The sequence below is a fragment of the Phlebotomus papatasi genome, chromosome 1 (genome assembly GCF_024763615.1).
Source record: "Phlebotomus papatasi isolate M1 chromosome 1, Ppap_2.1, whole genome shotgun sequence".
Lineage (NCBI taxonomy): Eukaryota > Metazoa > Arthropoda > Insecta > Diptera > Psychodidae > Phlebotomus > Phlebotomus papatasi.
This window is the reverse complement of record NC_077222.1, coordinates 85,173,270-85,190,349: the sequence shown is the minus strand read 5'-3', so window position 1 is coordinate 85,190,349 and position 17,080 is coordinate 85,173,270. Positions and strand designations below refer to the sequence as shown.

General features: G+C 36.0%; 1 protein-coding gene across 1 annotated transcript in view; it reads right to left on the bottom strand.

Moving 5' to 3' along the window:
- LOC129797886 (probable transaldolase) overlaps positions 1-17,080 on the bottom strand; it is a 24,242-nt gene extending 7,162 nt beyond the window's left edge. The window contains exons 1-2 of the mRNA XM_055840757.1: positions 16,984-17,080; positions 11,894-12,257 (exon numbers count right to left, since the gene is read on the bottom strand). Of these exons, the coding sequence (XP_055696732.1) occupies positions 11,894-12,257; positions 16,984-17,080 (461 nt within the window). The remainder of the gene's footprint in view (positions 1-11,893; positions 12,258-16,983) is intronic.

Genomic DNA, 17,080 nt, shown 5'->3' with positions numbered 1-17,080 from the left:
GACAATCTTTCGCATCTCATTTTTATATCTTTTTAGCCTGCCAAAAGATTTAGATGGAACTTTCAAATTGCCATTCAAAGTATTATGGATAATTTCTTGTATTGCTTTAATAGTGAATGGTGAACAGTGCTTAATAATTGCCTTTCTCATCTCTTTCGGGGCATCTTTAAGCGTGTATAAAATATATTTGTTTTCCCTCAATTTCTGAATAGGGCCTTTCGAGCTCTTCTTCTTCTTCTTCTTTACTGTCTTTGTACGCGTCATGACTAATTAAATCCTCTTCAGTGCTAAAACACTCGCAAAAGTCCTTGTTGAAAATATTTGTACGGTATCTGAATATATCAGGTGTTTCCTGATTTAAATCTTTCATGAGATAGCCGAAAGGTTGTTTAGTGCATTCCTTATATACACTCAGGAGATGATTTGGACGGGCCAAAGGAAAAAACTGAGATTTATCTCGCACATTTTTAAATATCACAATGTATTTCGCATTCAGGGATATTGTGCGAGAAAATCGAGATTGATAAAAAATATTTTGGCAAATAAAAATTATAGATATATTTTTGTGGTGTGATTCTTTAATAAAGAGATCACAGATGCGCGATTCATATTTCTTATCTGTCATTAAATCGTCGATAACAACTAATTTTGGAGATTTGTCATTAGCGCCAATTTTGTCCGGGATACCTTGGCATACTTTCAGATTAGGGATTTTTGGGAGACCTCCTACACTTCCATGTTCAGAGAAACACCAAAGAATTGTCTCGAAATCAGTGTTGGTTATCTCTTTTAGATTTCTTAAAATATCTGTGGAAAATGTAGATTTCCCACATCCTGAAGGGCCCGCCAAAATAATTGAAAAGGGGACTCTGAATTTAATCATTTCAATTTGGGTGAAGCATCAGTAATATTGGAGAGATTTAACATCAACTCCTATATATACACTTTTTTCCCTCATTCTCAATAAACGCTGTGAGAAAAACAAATCAAATGCAAAATGTGGAATTGCAACGCTGATAAGAAGATAGGCCATGAATAGGGGTATAATGCACAAGACAAAAGGCAAGGAGGTGAAAATAAAAAGAATTGTGTTTAAAATATTATATTTTTCTTTTATTTGTCTCTTGTATTACAAGATTGAGGGCGATCTCTCATTATTTTCCTCTTCTGGAGGTGGAGTGAAATCGCCTTCATCACCCCAGTGATGTGCAGGAGGAACAGCCCTTACGTTAAATTGGGCTTTGGTGTATCGGTTGCTCATCAGCTGCATCCCTTGGAAACTCAACTCCCACTCTCCGGGACGCACGTATGAGATGATTTCGTCCCGCAGCTCCCGGGAAAAGGAGTTAGGTAGCCATACCTTCTGCCCCGTAATGAAAGTGACGAGGACTTGGTCCCCGTACTTTGTTGTCTTCCTCTCCATTCTTTCTATGGGGAAATATTTTCCCACTTCCAATGTAGTGGCTGACTTTGTTGGGGTGGTTGAATTAGCCCTCGTGAATGCTGCCTTGAGATCCTGTAAAGAAATAATCCAAAATTAAAATCAAGTCTAAACAAAATCAATATATAGAGAGAAAAAGACATGGAAAATTTATTGGGCGAGACTTACCATTTTTTTTAATTGAAGTTAAGAGGAAGACGTAACTGGAATTTATCTGGAGATTATCGGGGAGCCAATGTTGTCTCTTTGATGATCAGATGAGTTAATGATTTTTAACACAAATTCACTTTACAAGAAACCTCGGACTCTATGCACATTTGCTAAAATAATTTCTTTCCCACGAAAATTCACTTGGTATTAAATTTCGTCTATCTTAGCTGAAAAAATGCTAAAGTCCACGATGAGGTCAATAATTTCACCATAAAGAGAAATATTGTGAAATTATTTTTCGTTGCCAATTGATTTTTTCCCACCAAAAAAGTGCAATTATGCAGATCATCATCGAGGAAAACAGAATGGACAAAAAAATTCTACGAAAACTGATCCGCTGAATTTCACACGCGCGCGAGGTGAATTTGATCCTCTTTTTCCTCTTTCTATGTCTCTCGATCAGAGTGCAGTGTATGATTCATATATGCAATTCTTGTGATTTGGAATATGATGGGAAAATTGAAAATTGCAATTCTGCAAAAAATGTCAGGTCAACGAATCGTGGGCGAAATTACATTATAAATAGAGGAAAAAAATAATTTGTCTTCACTTTTAAGTACCCAAGCAACTCATTCAATTGTTTGAAATCTCGCGGCCCGCGTAAATTATTTTACGAACATTTTTATCTAAAATGAGTGGAATCGAAGGTTTTAGTGTAGAGAAAGTGGCTGCTCTTCTAGTGAAAACTAGATCAATGGTGGATCTTATAAATTATGCACTAGAAGGAAAAAGTGTTGCGGAACTCCTCAGTTTGCTCAATGAGGAGGGCAGCAGCATCCTTCTAGATGCAATAATTTAGCGCATTGAAGACCTTGTGAAGAATGGTGGTGAGCTTAGTGAAGAAGAAAAACGATCTCTTTTGAGAAGTGCAATGGCTCATGGTCAGGGGTCCTCTTCATCGCAGGCGGACCCTGTGTACACCATCCTATTTAACAGGAAAGATACCCCGATAAGTGAACCCTCTGTGAAAAAGAGGAAACTGGATGATGCGATCCCCGGCTGTTCTAAGACCATTGATTCCAAAATTACGTGTAACTCAGTGTGCGATGTAATTGATCTGTGCGGTAGTGATTCGGAAGATAATGTTCCTGAGGAAAATCTTCCGATTAACCAAGGCCCAATTGTACAGACTGGAGGAGGTGGGATCGTGGATACTGCATCCCCAAGGACTGAGGCCTTTGATGATGTAGAAGAAGATGATCAGCCATCATTGCTTAAAATTCTCGCGAAATCCAAAAATTATAGCGAATTTTTTAAGGTCACACAACTGATCATCAACTTCAAGTTGAACAGGCCCCAAAATTCTACGACAGGAGACTGGTTGGAGGGAGGCTTTGATGCTCTCATTAGGGAGATACAGAAAGAATCCCAATCTGATGCTGATTCCGTGATTTTGAAGGTAAATATTTTTATTCCCTTGAGAAATTTCATACATCAACCGTAACACAAAAGGGGTTTTTTAAAATGCATACATTTATTTTACAGATCTTTGTAGCAGAAGAACCCACGGAAAATGGAATTCATATCGGAAAAAGGCCATTGAATGCCCTCACTTCAGAGATAATTCTGGACATTATGGAAAAGGTATGTCTTAGAAGCATTTTAATTTTTTTATCTGATAGTATATTATTATCTAAAATATTTCAATGCAAATTTCAGATCCATCAAAGTACATCAATGTTCCACTCATCTGAGGTTCTGCAAGTGAGGGCATATCTGCTTCATCCCTCCGAAGGACGTGGCATGAACTACAATCCGGATGGAATGATAACAGAGAACATTCGCCGCTTCAAAAATAAGAGTGCTGTGGACTTTGAGAATTCGGGGAGAGACTGTCTCGCAATTTCGCTCATTCTGGGTAAGTCTCTTTTAAATAATAGTGCTGAGGCGGGCAGGACGATTTATCGGTACCAAAGATATGGCAATGCTCTTAAACAAGATGCAGAGAAATTTGTTCTCAGCCTCGGAATAAAGCCATCAAGAGAAGGAAAATACAATTTAGAATTAATTCATAAGTTTGTTCAAAAAGAAGAATACCGGTATAGAGTAAAAGTTTATAATAAATTAAATGATTTCAAGAGTATAATTTTGTCAACCAAAAAAACCAAGGATAATATTGGTAGAGTTATAAATTTATTCTATTCCGAGGCTGAGAAACATTTCTTCTGTATCAAAAACTTAAAGGGATTTTTTAATTTTAAATATGAATGCACCTTTTTTGGTCATCTATATAATAATAATACTCATGTATGCCCCGAAAAGTGCAGATTCTGCGGGAATAGTCCACCATGTCTCAATATCTTCCGAGATGCGGTATGAAAACTGTCTCAATTTTCATACCGCAAATGGCATGTGTGGGGAGGTGAAAAATTGTAAAGACTGCGATCAAACATACAAAACTTGTGATCCGCATCAGTGTTTTACATCAAAATGCAACATTTGTTACAAAAAAGTAACCTCCCCGCACTACTGCTACATTCAACCCATGAAAAAGGCTGGTCCTAAAGAATTTTCCATAATTTTCTACGATCTCGAGTGTGAACTTGTAGAGAGGGAAAATGGTTACTCTGATCATATTCCCAATTTGTGTATAGCCCATGAGGTTTGCCATTTATGTGCAAAATCTGCAGAGTCTGATCCCGAATGTCCAAATTGTAGCCCAAGTAGTGAGAGTGGGGTTTAAGGCCAAAAAATTCATGATGTGTCGCACTTAAGACCAAGATGTGTCGCACTTAAAACACCAGACGCATCGCACTTACAGCCAAGAAGTGTTGCACTTTAATCCAATAAATGTGTAACACTTAGAACCATTGTGGTGTTAATGATTTTGTATAAATTTCTACATATCTATAATTACTTTACCCCAAAGACAAGGCACACTTTTTGCGAGATCATATAACTTATGACCAACTGAACTCGAGAAGTGGGGTATTATTATTAGGTGAGATTCTTAACAATCTCACCTACTATTTCATATCAAAATAACCCGAGATTTGTTACACTTAAAACCAAATCAGCTGTGGCTCTTATGCCCATAATGATTTGGTGAGAAAAAAAGTCTAATTTTAGGGTGTTTTTGGTGCATTGTTGCACCATAGATATAGAATGACGAACATGCAAGTGTTGTTATGGAAGCGCCAAAATAAAAAAAAATGCATAGTAATACTTTTTTCCAATCAGTGTATTTGTGGCCAGTGAAAAACAAAAGTGTCATCTTTCTTTTCCAACATAAGGCAAGTATTTTATTACATATTTCTTTTAATTATTGAATTAGTTCGATTTAGAGCGTTGAATTAAGCGCATCTCCGCAACAACAGCCAACTGATCAACAATCATCTGAAGAAAAAATGGTAAGATGGATAATTATTTCCTGAGTGATAGTAGGGGATGGGGAAGTGCAAATATCTAAAAATGTCGTGAAGTCTATTATTGTGGATCTCAGAACTTCTAAAATACGTTGATGCGAATAGTTTAAAAGTTTATTGTGTTTGTGGGTGTTTCTAAACTAAAAAAAAAAAAAATGGCACTAAACTTTGGGGTGATATACATGATGAGACAAGAAAGTTTTTCTTCGACTATCCTATGATCAGATGCTGTTTAGAGGTGGCTGAAAGACCCTCTTTGTAGTGTAAAATCAGAAAATTGTTCTATATAGAGAGCTGTTTAGCTACCTCTAAATAACATCCGATGATGTGGACGTCAAAAAAAATCTTCCTATCTCATGATGTAGAGTACCCTGAGATGAGTGCTAAAAAAAGTGATTTTAATTGTTGTAAATTAAAATGTATTGATCGGAAATCTCAATGACTTATATATATTTATATTGACTTATATCAATATATTTATATTAATTAATTTTTTATTTGTTTTCTCAGGATTTCCGTGACAAATTTTTGAAGGCCCAAGCTCCACCAGTTCAGCACATTCAAGGATCGACGCTGGAGGTCGGGGTGTGGTTCCCTCTCAACGAGATGAGGAGAGAGGAATCGCTTTGGGGACCGAGGATCAAGGCCTTCCTTAAAGATGGGAGGTCTTTATGGCTAAACAAGCGTCTTCAAGATAATCTCTCTGATGAAGACCTTCTCCTTGTGAAACCTGAGGATGGCTGGGAATTGTGCCGCACAGGCGTAGAAATAATCAGCGCATCGAAAAACTCTGTAGAGATGAATCTCTACGATATTCGTCAGAAACGTGTCTACGGAGTATCTCCAGTCACTCCAGTGGTTGGGTCTTCCAAGGAGAGGGGTAAAAAAGAACTGCCCCGGCACCGACCTCGGCCCCGGCCCCGAAACAACAGCCCAAATGCGATGAAAAGAATAAAAAAAAAAGCTTCAGGACAGGATGACGGGGAGAACAGAGGGCCTTTTCACGGAAGTGATTGTAGATGACGATGATGATGATGATGATGATGAAGACGAGGAGCAGATATCGGAAAGAGAGGAGGCAAATTTGTGGACAAGATGACGGGGAGAAACAGGGTGTCTTTTCACGGAAGTGGTTAAATTCGATTAAAAATTTATATACACAGCAAATAAATAAATAAATTCAACTATTGGGCCTCATTCTCTAATTCTGCAAGAGAAGTGAGGTTCTGTTTACACCAACTTGCAAGATAACCTGCAAGTTTTTTGGGATATTTTGTGTGGTGTAAACTGGTAATTTTGTCGTCCGGATGCAAGTTTTTTTGCAAATTAAAGTATTTGGTAGTGAAGTAAAGTGAAATTAGTAAGTTTTGCTGGTAAATAATGAGTTTTGTGTGACCCCAAAATTTACTGTAAAGATAACCTCTTTGGGTCTACCAGTTAGAATTATTTTTTAAAATACAATAAATTCAGCAATTTGGGGCACTACAAATCTTAGAAAACGTACTTTTATGCATCTGTAGGTGTTTTTCTTGATGTTTTGTGGCGATTTATCAATATTTTTTACCCAAAACCTCACAAATTTCCATTGCTCGTTTCACCTAAATTCCTGGGTTTTTCTCGTCCGGGACACTAGTAGACACTAAATGGGGCCACCACACCACAATGACTATTGGCTCTTAAAAATGCTTTCCGGAAAGCTTTCTTGCACATAAATTACAAAATTTGAATTGGTAAATATAACCTCACAATTCACTAAAAACACTGAGAAAAATCTGCATGAGAAATTGTTCCGACGGCGTCCGTGGACTAATGCGGAGAAAAATTGGACAATTGCAGAGTGTGTCGCTATGTTATCTATAGATACTAAATAAAACCATAAATTATTTTTAAACCATGTCACATTTTATTAACATTTTAAATTCTAATTTTTAAAATAATTTTTTGTTTAATTATTTTTTAATTATTCAATTCAATTCAATATATTTCTCCTCTTATAATGCTTGGTTGCGGCTGTCGCCGACATACTACGACTGATCTCATCAGGTAAACGGCAGAAACCCTGAATCACAGATTGTTTTATTTATTTATTTATTTTTTAATTTATAATAATTAATTATTTATTTATAATAAATAATTATTTAATTAATTACATTTCAAAACACAATAAAAAATATTTAATTAAAAGATGTGTAACTATTGTATTTATTTCAATAATTTTCAACATGCAGATGACGGACATTTTAAGACAATCATTGGATGATTTACACTGAGGGTTTATAAGAGCCAGCATACAGTTGTGAAAGCTTAACTAGAGATAACAACTCTGAATCTCTTACATGCGATGAAAATTATATTTGTTATATATGTAGATATATTTTTATCCTTTTAACAAAAGTTGAAGACACTAATGGCCTGTGTATATACTAGAGAAATTTAAGGCAAAAATTAGTTTCGAGAAATCTTCGTAAAATTGCCTACACGCATTGGTGAGGATTTTTTACAAAAATGTGTATTTTTGAAGAAAAATAATCTAATATGTAGGCAGTTTCTTCAGAAACAGTATGCAATACGAAGTATTTTGCATCAAAAAGAGGTGGCAAAGCATTTCCAGCTTTGTGAAATGCTTGATCTTACAAATTAGAACTTTTAGATGAGCACATATATTCTGTCAGTAGAAGAGGTTGAAAGTTTGGAGTAGTATATATCAGCTCCTGATGAGCATAATTGGATGAGTGAACTATTGTTGGAAAGCTTGGTTCATTGGCTTTCAGAATCTGGTATATGTAATCTGCTATGAATAAACCATGGTCATCCAGACCCATTTATGTCGAAGAAGACACTTTTTGTAACGTCTTTTTTTGGCCATCTACTGCTGGGACCAGGAGTGACCCACAATTCTCGCGCAAGGACTGTTTGTTAGAGGAACTCAAAGGGTATAATATATGGAAGAAACTTTTTTTTTTTAGACATCTTACTTTTTTTTATTTATCGACTTATGCAAGAATTTTGAAGTGTTAAACGCAAGGAAAAAATGACAGAAATCCTAAAAGAGTGGTTTCTGGAAGTGAAGGTTAGACGTGGGGATGAAATTGATGTAATATTTGAATTCCTTGGATCAACTTATGGGGGAGTACTTAGAACATTCCAAGTCGATATCTTCATCATTTTGTCCAGAAAATCGGATAGAAGGTTTTCCGTCATTTTTCTCCATGCGTGTAAAATGTTAAAATTCTTGCAAAAGTGGATGAATAAAAAAAGTAATATGTCCAAAAAAACTTTCTTCTACAAATTATACCTTTTGAGTTCCTCTAACAAACAGTCCTTGTGCGAGAATTGTGGGTCACTCCTGGTCCCAGCAGTAGATGGCCAAAAAAGACGTTACAAAAAGTGTCTTCTTCGACATAAATGGTTCTGGATGACCATGGTTTATTCATAGCAGATTACATATACCAGATTCTGAAAGCCAATGAACCAAGCTTTCCAACAATAGTTCACTCATCCAATTATGCTCATCAGGAGCTGATATATACTACTCCAAACTTTCAACCTCTTCTACTGACAGAATATATGTGCTCATCTAATAGTTCTAATTTGTAAGATCAAGCATTTCACAAAGCTGGAAATGCTTTGCCACCTCTTTTTGATGCAAAATACTTCGTATTGCATACTGTTTCTGAAGAAACTGCCTACATATTAGATTATTTTTCTTCAGAAATACACATTTTTGTCAAAAATCCTCACCAATGCGTGTAGGCAATTTTACAAAGATTTCTCGAAACTAATTTTTGCCTTAAATTTCTCTAGTATATACACAGGCCATTAGTGTCTTCAACTTTTGTTAAAAGGATAAAAATATATCTACATATATAACAAATATAATTTTCATCGCATGTAAGAGATTCAGAGTTGTTATCTCTAGTTAAGCTTTCACAACTGTATGCTGGCTCTTATAAACCCTCAGTGTAAATCATCCAATGATTGTCTTAAAATGTCCGTCATCTGCATGTTGAAAATTATTGAAATAAATACAATAGTTACACATCTTTTAATTAAATATTTTTTTTATTGTGTTTTGAAATGTAATTAATTAAATAATTATTTATTATAAATAAATAATTAATTATTATAAATTAAAAAATAAATAAATAAATAAAACGATCTGTGATTCAGGGTTTCTGCCGTTTACCTGATGAGATCAGTCGTAGTATGTCGGCGACAGCCGCAACCAAGCATTATAAGAGGAGAAATATATTGAATTGAATTGAATAATTAAAAAATAATTAAACAAAAAATTATTTTAAAAATTAGAATTTAAAATGTTAATAAAATGTGACATGGTTTAAAAATAATTTATGGTTTTATTTAGTGTCTATAGATAACATAGCGACACACTCTGCAATTGTCCAATTTTTCTCCACATTAGTCCACGGACGCCGTCGCAACAATTTTTCATGAATTTTTTTCTCAGTGTTTTTAGTGAATTGTGAGGTTATATTTACCAATTCAAATTTTGTAATTTATGTGCAAGAAAGCTTTCCGGAAAGCATTTTTAAGAGCCAATAGTCATTGTGGTGGCCCCATTTAGTGTCTACTAGTGTCCCGGACGAGAAAAACCCAGGAATTTAGGTGAAACGAGCAATGGAAATTTGTGAGGTTTTGGGTAAAAAATATTGATAAATCGCCACAAAACATCAAGAAAAACACCTACAGATGCATAAAAGTACGTTTTCTAAGATTTGTAGTGCCCCAAATTGCTGAATTTATTGTATTTTAAAAAAATAATTCTAACTGGTAGACCCAAAGAGGTTATCTTTACAGTAAATTTTGGGGTCACACAAAACTCATTATTTACCAGCAAAACTTACTAATTTCACTTTACTTCACTACCAAATACTTTAATTTGCAATAAAACTTGCATCCGGACGACAAAATTACCAGTTTACACCACACAAAATATCCCAAAAAACTTGCAGGTTATCTTGCAAGTTGGTGTAAACAGAACCTCACTTCTCTTGCAGAATTAGAGAATGAGGCCCATTATGTTTGAGTATTGTAGTGCCTTTTTCCAAAACGGTTTTGCTTAATAAAAATTTTGAAAGTATAAAAAATAATTAAAATTAATTTTCATTATGAGAATAAAAAAATCGTCATTTTGACTTGCAAAAAATACCTTAGATTCATTCAACTTTCTACTTTGCGTACTAACATAATGAAAAAATAACTTTAGGTAGTCATTTTCTTTATGGGACACCGGTGTTCCAATCATCCTTAAAGGGTTAAAACTTAAAAAAAAACTTTTACAAAATATTGTCGAAAATGCTTTTGTAAGCTTGTAGCCAATAAAATGAACTACTACTATGCAAAATATGAAACCGCTGTCACCAGTGGTTTAATAATAATAATAATAATAAGTTTATTGGTTCATGCCCAGGATACAGAAAGTAACATGTAGGACTATACAATAATAGTTTGACTATAGTTTGACAGCTATGCGCTCTGAAGCTTGTTATTTTATTTTCATTGGCATTTTATTTTCAGCTACCATGTAATATCTATAGGAAATGACCTGCTTATGCAATCGACTGGTGTGGGTTCCAGACTGTTGCAAGCTTTGCGCATTACGTCCTACCAATTATACGACTCGATACGAAATCACGTTCCTACTCACTGAGATCGTACTATCGACTAAACTAAACCATCACCAGAGGTGCTGGACTAAAAGGAAGACATTGCGTCTCGAATATTCGGGTTGCCTTTATCAGAGCATTTAATGCTATTAGGCGGGAAATTTATCATCATTGAAGATTTGACAGCGCTCAACAACAATGGCTATATGTACTGTGTAGATACTCTCTACGGGCCCTCCTTGTATTAAATTTAACGTCTTTTTTTATAAACTAGACACTAGAGTTGCATTTTTAGATGAGATTTGCCAAATCACAGCTATCAACAAAATTTAGCACTTTTATAACACTTCTATAATCACAATCGTCCCCAATGTCACTCATAGAAAATAGGAGTGAAGCGGCGGGAAATTTAAATTATACATTGTGAGGTTTCCTGTAAAGAATCTGATCTAAGTACTGCAAAGTATGTATGAACTGTTATATCAACCACGAAGACCCCTTCTCGATTCTTTAGCAGCAGATCGGGTTAGGGACGGGTGCCGTTGAGGAGAGTGAAGGTCTTCTCTTTGGAGAGCGTCGCCCCTGGAACTTTTCGCGCCACTACGTCCGTGATGAGATCACGGATTTCATTGTAGCGCCGGATCCTTCTGTTTTTTGTCTCGAGGCAGATCCCAAGAATATGGCCCAGTCTCTAGGACCTCCGCGCATGTTTGGCAAGTCACATCAGGGTTTCACGTGAATTTTTCGGTCGAGGTCTTGTTCCCTAGTGTGAAGAAAGATTTCCCTTCCGACTTCCCGCGAACGCGGGAACGGCCTTTCCCTGGTCACGATTTGCGGTCCAAGTACTGAGCACCTCCCTACGCTCGCAGGACTTAAGATCTTCGAGGACCCGCGGGGTCTCCAATGACCACATGAGGCGGTTAGCCGTAGCATAACCCCTCATTTTGGCTTGGCGAAGAATTTGAAGCCGAGCTTGAGGACTAATGCCGGTACAAATACCTCAAGCCTTGGGACTCCAAGACTTCCATCTTTATTTCAGCAGTACAGAAGCCCGTTTGAAACGGACTATGGGAAAAGGGCGATGACCGTCATCTGGTACAGGTAATGAGGAATCACAAGTTTATCTACACACTTTTTATCTAAGTATCCCTTCCATCATTCTTCTAAGAACCCAAACTGAACTTTTATGCAAGATAATTACCTAACGAAAAAAGATAAAATAAATGTTATAAAAATAAGAAAAAACCTACTTGGCAGCCTGAATTCCCTCCCAAGTTGAAGCCAGTTTGATGAGGATCCTTTTCTTATCGATTCCCTGCTCCTCGTAGAGCTTGATCAGCTTGAGAGCCTTGGCCACACTCGCATCTCGATCGAAAGACAACCTAGCATCAACTTCAGTTGACACACGCCCAGGGATGATCTTGAGGATCTCACATCCAAACAAAACACACAGAATGTCCATAGCTTCAACCACCTTCTCATCCTGACTTCCTCCACTCTCTGAAGCCCTCTTGACAGCCTTGTCGATCAGATGCTGATACTGATCCATGCCGGCTGCCGACAGGATCAACGAAGGATTTGTGGTGGCATCGGTGGGTTTGTAAGCCTTCATGGCTGTAACAAAAGTGCAACAATTGCTCTAAAATATTCCCACTCTGACCCTGAAAGCTTTACTATTATCAACATCAGCACTTGCGTGCTAGTTTACACAGCTTTTAAGTTTTGCAGATTTGCTCGGTAAACAAAAAAAAAAAGAAACAATCTTGAAGATTTAGCTAAAGACTCTGTGTATGATGATTTCCCGAAGAGTTGCAAATATGTTATGTGGAAATTATTCACGCAACATTGAAGGTCAAAGCACATTTAATTATTATTTTCAGTTCAATTTGAATAATGTAGCGAATGTGCTTGGGTGTTTGTCCATGTTATCAATGTTTATGAGTTTAAAATTAATGCACATGCAATAAGCGCTGAAAAGCACTTTGAAATATTAGATCAATAGAACAACTTTGTAAATGCATAGAGAGGAAATGAAGAATATTTTTATTTTTTGAAATAATTTTCCTAATAATTAATTTGAGGATGATTGCAGGCATTACTGGGATGACAGGGATAATAATTTTTGTTAAGATTTTTTTTTTTTAAAGTCGCAGTTGGTGAAAATAATTTGTGAAAAATTTGTTTTAATAAAGTCAATGTGAGAAACAATGCGAAAATTTTTTCTAGAGTTTTTTATTGTGTAACAGAACGATCAGTTTCATCTTTGAAAAAAGTGTACATAGTAAAATGATGCTACCTCCAACTATTGATCTTCCGAGGTAAATCTTTTTACAATGTTTAAGACATTTTCACAAATTTTTTTAGCAAAAATGAAATACCCCGCAATTTTTCTTTTATTATATTTAATCATAAAGTCAGATTATAAAGATGGTAAGATTAAAAAAACAAGGGATAAATCTTTCAGATTTCCTAATGGAAAATGGTTTATATTGCAATGTCGTTTATTGACGAGAGATAGGTAGAGTGATCCCTTCAAGATCCTTTCGGAGTCGGTAGAAAAGGATGGGACAGTTCACGTTTCCGATTTCTCAGGTCGCATTTGCTAATAAATATTAATCATATTCAAACTATGTTCTGTTAATTTCGATTTGGCAAAATTTGGATTTTTATTTTAATTAAATGAAAGATTTTCTTTATTAAATTAAAAATTTAGTAGGGTGAATTCATCACTTTTGGACAGATTCAAAACTCTTAATTTTTTCCCTAAAATAGATTTCGAAAAATCATAAAATTAGCAGTTTATGATGTGATTAACAATTTTGTGATTTTTCAAAATATGTTTTAGGTAAAGATTGAAGATCAATGCCTTATTGAATATTCTGCCAGAAAAATTCTGTTAGGAATTGTGAAAAAAAATCCATTTGAAGCAGGTTCTGAATTTGGCTATTCTGATCTATGTTAAAAAAAAACTAGTCATTTCGCTCTCTCTCATAAGAAATTTTGAAAACATGTTTATAAACAAAAAAGGGGTGGCAATGCGTCCCAGGCTTTGCGAAGTGCTCGAACTCGAAAGTTAGATGCTATCTGTATAGTAGACTCTCTCTCAAATGGATATTTGGGGTGAAATGCCATTCGGTTTATCGGTTTATCGGGCGTCAAAGCCTTTGTAAATTCCACAACAAGCGCTCAATTATAAGGAATCACGTTAAAATAGGAAGAACTGCAGCGAATTTGAGCAAATTAGCTTTATAATTAAACGTGAAAATTGTCAACAAAATTTTTCGCCCGATTGAAAAAGAGCCGATTGAGCGAGAGTCTCCTGTGAATCACTCGGAAGATCTCACAAAATAATTATAAGAATAATAAAATTGATTTTCGCACAAAAACCGGTTCATTACCGATTTGAACCGCTTCAATTTTACAGGAAATTCCAAGACCTTTCCAACGAGCCAAAACATGACTCCATTCGTCTGAAAAATGCGCTCTCTAGAGCCTTTTTAACCTTTGACCTTGAAAAACCGTTATTAGGAATGATTCCACGGTATTTTCACACATGGTCGATAGTCCCTCTGGGTAATCTTTAAAACATACCCAAAAATGAAAAAAATAAATAAATAAATCGCAAAACGCGTTTTCCAGCAATCTGAAAAAAAACATAGTTTTGGAGGGGTAGGGGAGGGATAGAGAGAAAATATGGGGCATCTTAACTATCCTAGGTCGACTTATGGAAGAGTCCCCCGAAGGTCTCAAGTCTCTATATCTCTAACCGTTTGGCCTCTAGAGCTGGGGATAGCCGGACGGACAGACAGACAAACAGCGTGACATTTCTCAGAAATCGTCTGAAATGCGAAAATTTGCGGAAAGTAGTCTCCGTGGATTGGAAGGTTCATATTTGAGGGTGGGGGGCGTGAAAAAATCGAAGGATTCTATATATTGCACTCTCCGTGAAGTTCGAGCAGTAATTATTGTGCTCTGGCAGGGGCCCATCAAGCCTAATAAAAAGTGAAGCTATTTTACACTTTTCCTTGTAAAAATGTTGCTGCTATTGCACCACGACTTAAACAAATATAGGGTGAAAGGAACGTCTATTGACACTTTTAGAACTCTTGTCAGCACCTATTGACACCCTACTCTGTGCCATTTGGAGTATGAAATTTGAACATCTCTTTTTAGTAAAAGGTAATATTACAGAAAAAACGTTATATTACTTATATTTTACTAGATACATTAAATAATTTTCAACATTTTGACAAAAGTGTCAAAAGGGGTTCCCTGTCGAACAGACGTTCCTCCGATCCTACTCGTAGTTCTTGTATTATTTCGGTGAACATTATGAAATATCTATTTTTAGATAAATTTTAATGCACGATTTCGAAATATATCAGACTGATAAGTTAATTCTCTTTAAAGGCCTCTACACATTGGGAGCAAAAATTGCATTTTTGACAAAATTTTGACGTTTCCACGTACAACACAGCAAGTAATTTTTTTCAAAAAAGCGTTTTTTTTGACGAAAATTGCTCCCAATTTGTGGAGGCCCTAAGAAAAAACTTGCCATTAGTCTTCAGTGCATCTATGCAAAAACGTATGGAAAAATGAAATGTCGAGAGGCCTCTGGCTCTCGCATTAGGAAAAGGCAATTAATATAAAGATGTAAAGTACTTCTATCTAACCGATGGTTCCAAAGAAACTCTCAGTATACATGGCACTTTGGGATAAATATTTTCTGTCAAATTATAGGCTAAGTATTTTCAATGATCAGCCTGAATCTATTTAAATTCTAAAAGTTTAATATCAGGGAATTACAGGTTCATTACATAAATTTCTTTTTCCTGATCCTTTACCGCTAAATTTTATGATCTAATATTTTCGAGGATCAGTCAGATTATCTAGAACCTTAACCTTTTAAGGACAAGTGGGACATCCCAAAACCCAAAATAATTTTAACTGACTAGAGGACAAAATAACTTTCTATTGTAAAAAAAATGTTTTTGTTTTAGGGACATCGGTGTTCCACTCTTCATTAAAAGGCTAACACACTGAAATTTATGTCTGATCCATCCCATTTAAGAAAGAAAAAAATGAGGAGCGATCAAAATAGAAATAAAGGAACCGGGTGAGGGAAACTGGGGAAACTTGACTTTGACCTTATTAATGTATTATCTTCTGACATGTGGTCTGAGTTTCTACGAACCGCAAGTTTCTGCTTGCAGCCGTCCGACAGGGGATCTAATTCATGCTCCTTGTCTTTTCTAAAATCTACTCTATGACTCCTATTTGCCTATTTCCGTATCGAATGCATAACGTAAGACATCAAAATTTGACAGACATAATCTTGTTAGTTCTTTATGAGTAAAAGTATAGTATTTCTATTAGGTATGTCGATGTCATTGACCTTTGGGAGTTTATTTTGACAGAAATAATTCAACTCTTTGAACCTTTGTCGGGTAAAATCGTTTTTACCCTCATAACGTTAGCTGAGTTTACTTTAGTAATTCAATGTGGAAAATTGTGAAACTGCCTCTGAAAATCACATGATCTTGTTATTCTATAAAAAAAAACTTTTTTCTTGTGTTCATCTGTGCGACAATTTATTTGTTACCAAGCAGATTATATCAAGACAATTAAGCACGGAAATAATATGAACCGCAAGTAACAGAAACTCGAGACTCTTTTTAATTGGGAAATTGGGACGAACAAATCAATTGAACACAAAATTAATTGCTGAAAGATTTGAGTGGGAAAATCTCTGCTATATGATAACTTATTAAGATTGTTTCGAAATTGGCTGGTGGGTTTTCTGATAAGGTTTCCCGGGAATAGGGCATCTTATCAGCTCTGAATGGTTATTATCGGAAAAACGTGGGCATCGTGACCTGGATTTCAGACGGTAGTGCAATTGGGGGGAGATTCATGGTCAAGTGGCTGAATCAAGGGCAAACCAGGGGGCACGGGAGAGACTCCCTGGATCACGAGAAGTCTGCACGACAGAGTGAAAGGCCTGACTTTTTCCATTGAACTGGGCCAAGCGCGCAATTGATAAACACGCTGTGGGGGTCACCTTGGTCAGTGAATTGCACATTTTGTGAACAATTTTTAGCCACATTACTTCATTTCTCACTTTGGGAATTTTTCCACGCACTCAAGAGGAAGTCCTTGAAATTTCATCCGGAGAGAGTGATTTCACCGGCTTCTCATCTTCTTTTTTTGGCACACCATTGCGCAATATGTGGGCCATTCACCTCACTGATTTTGCATCACAGTTAGTTCAGGGGGCGAATGATTTGTTGAGACGGACAGATTAAAGTAGAAATGTGAGGAAAAAATGAGTAACAATTACCTTCAAAATCTCCAGTGTCAGCCACTATCACGGTCATCGACTTTAGTTGATCGAGGCACGACATTTTGGCTTTCTTTGTTGCTGGTTCCGAACTCAT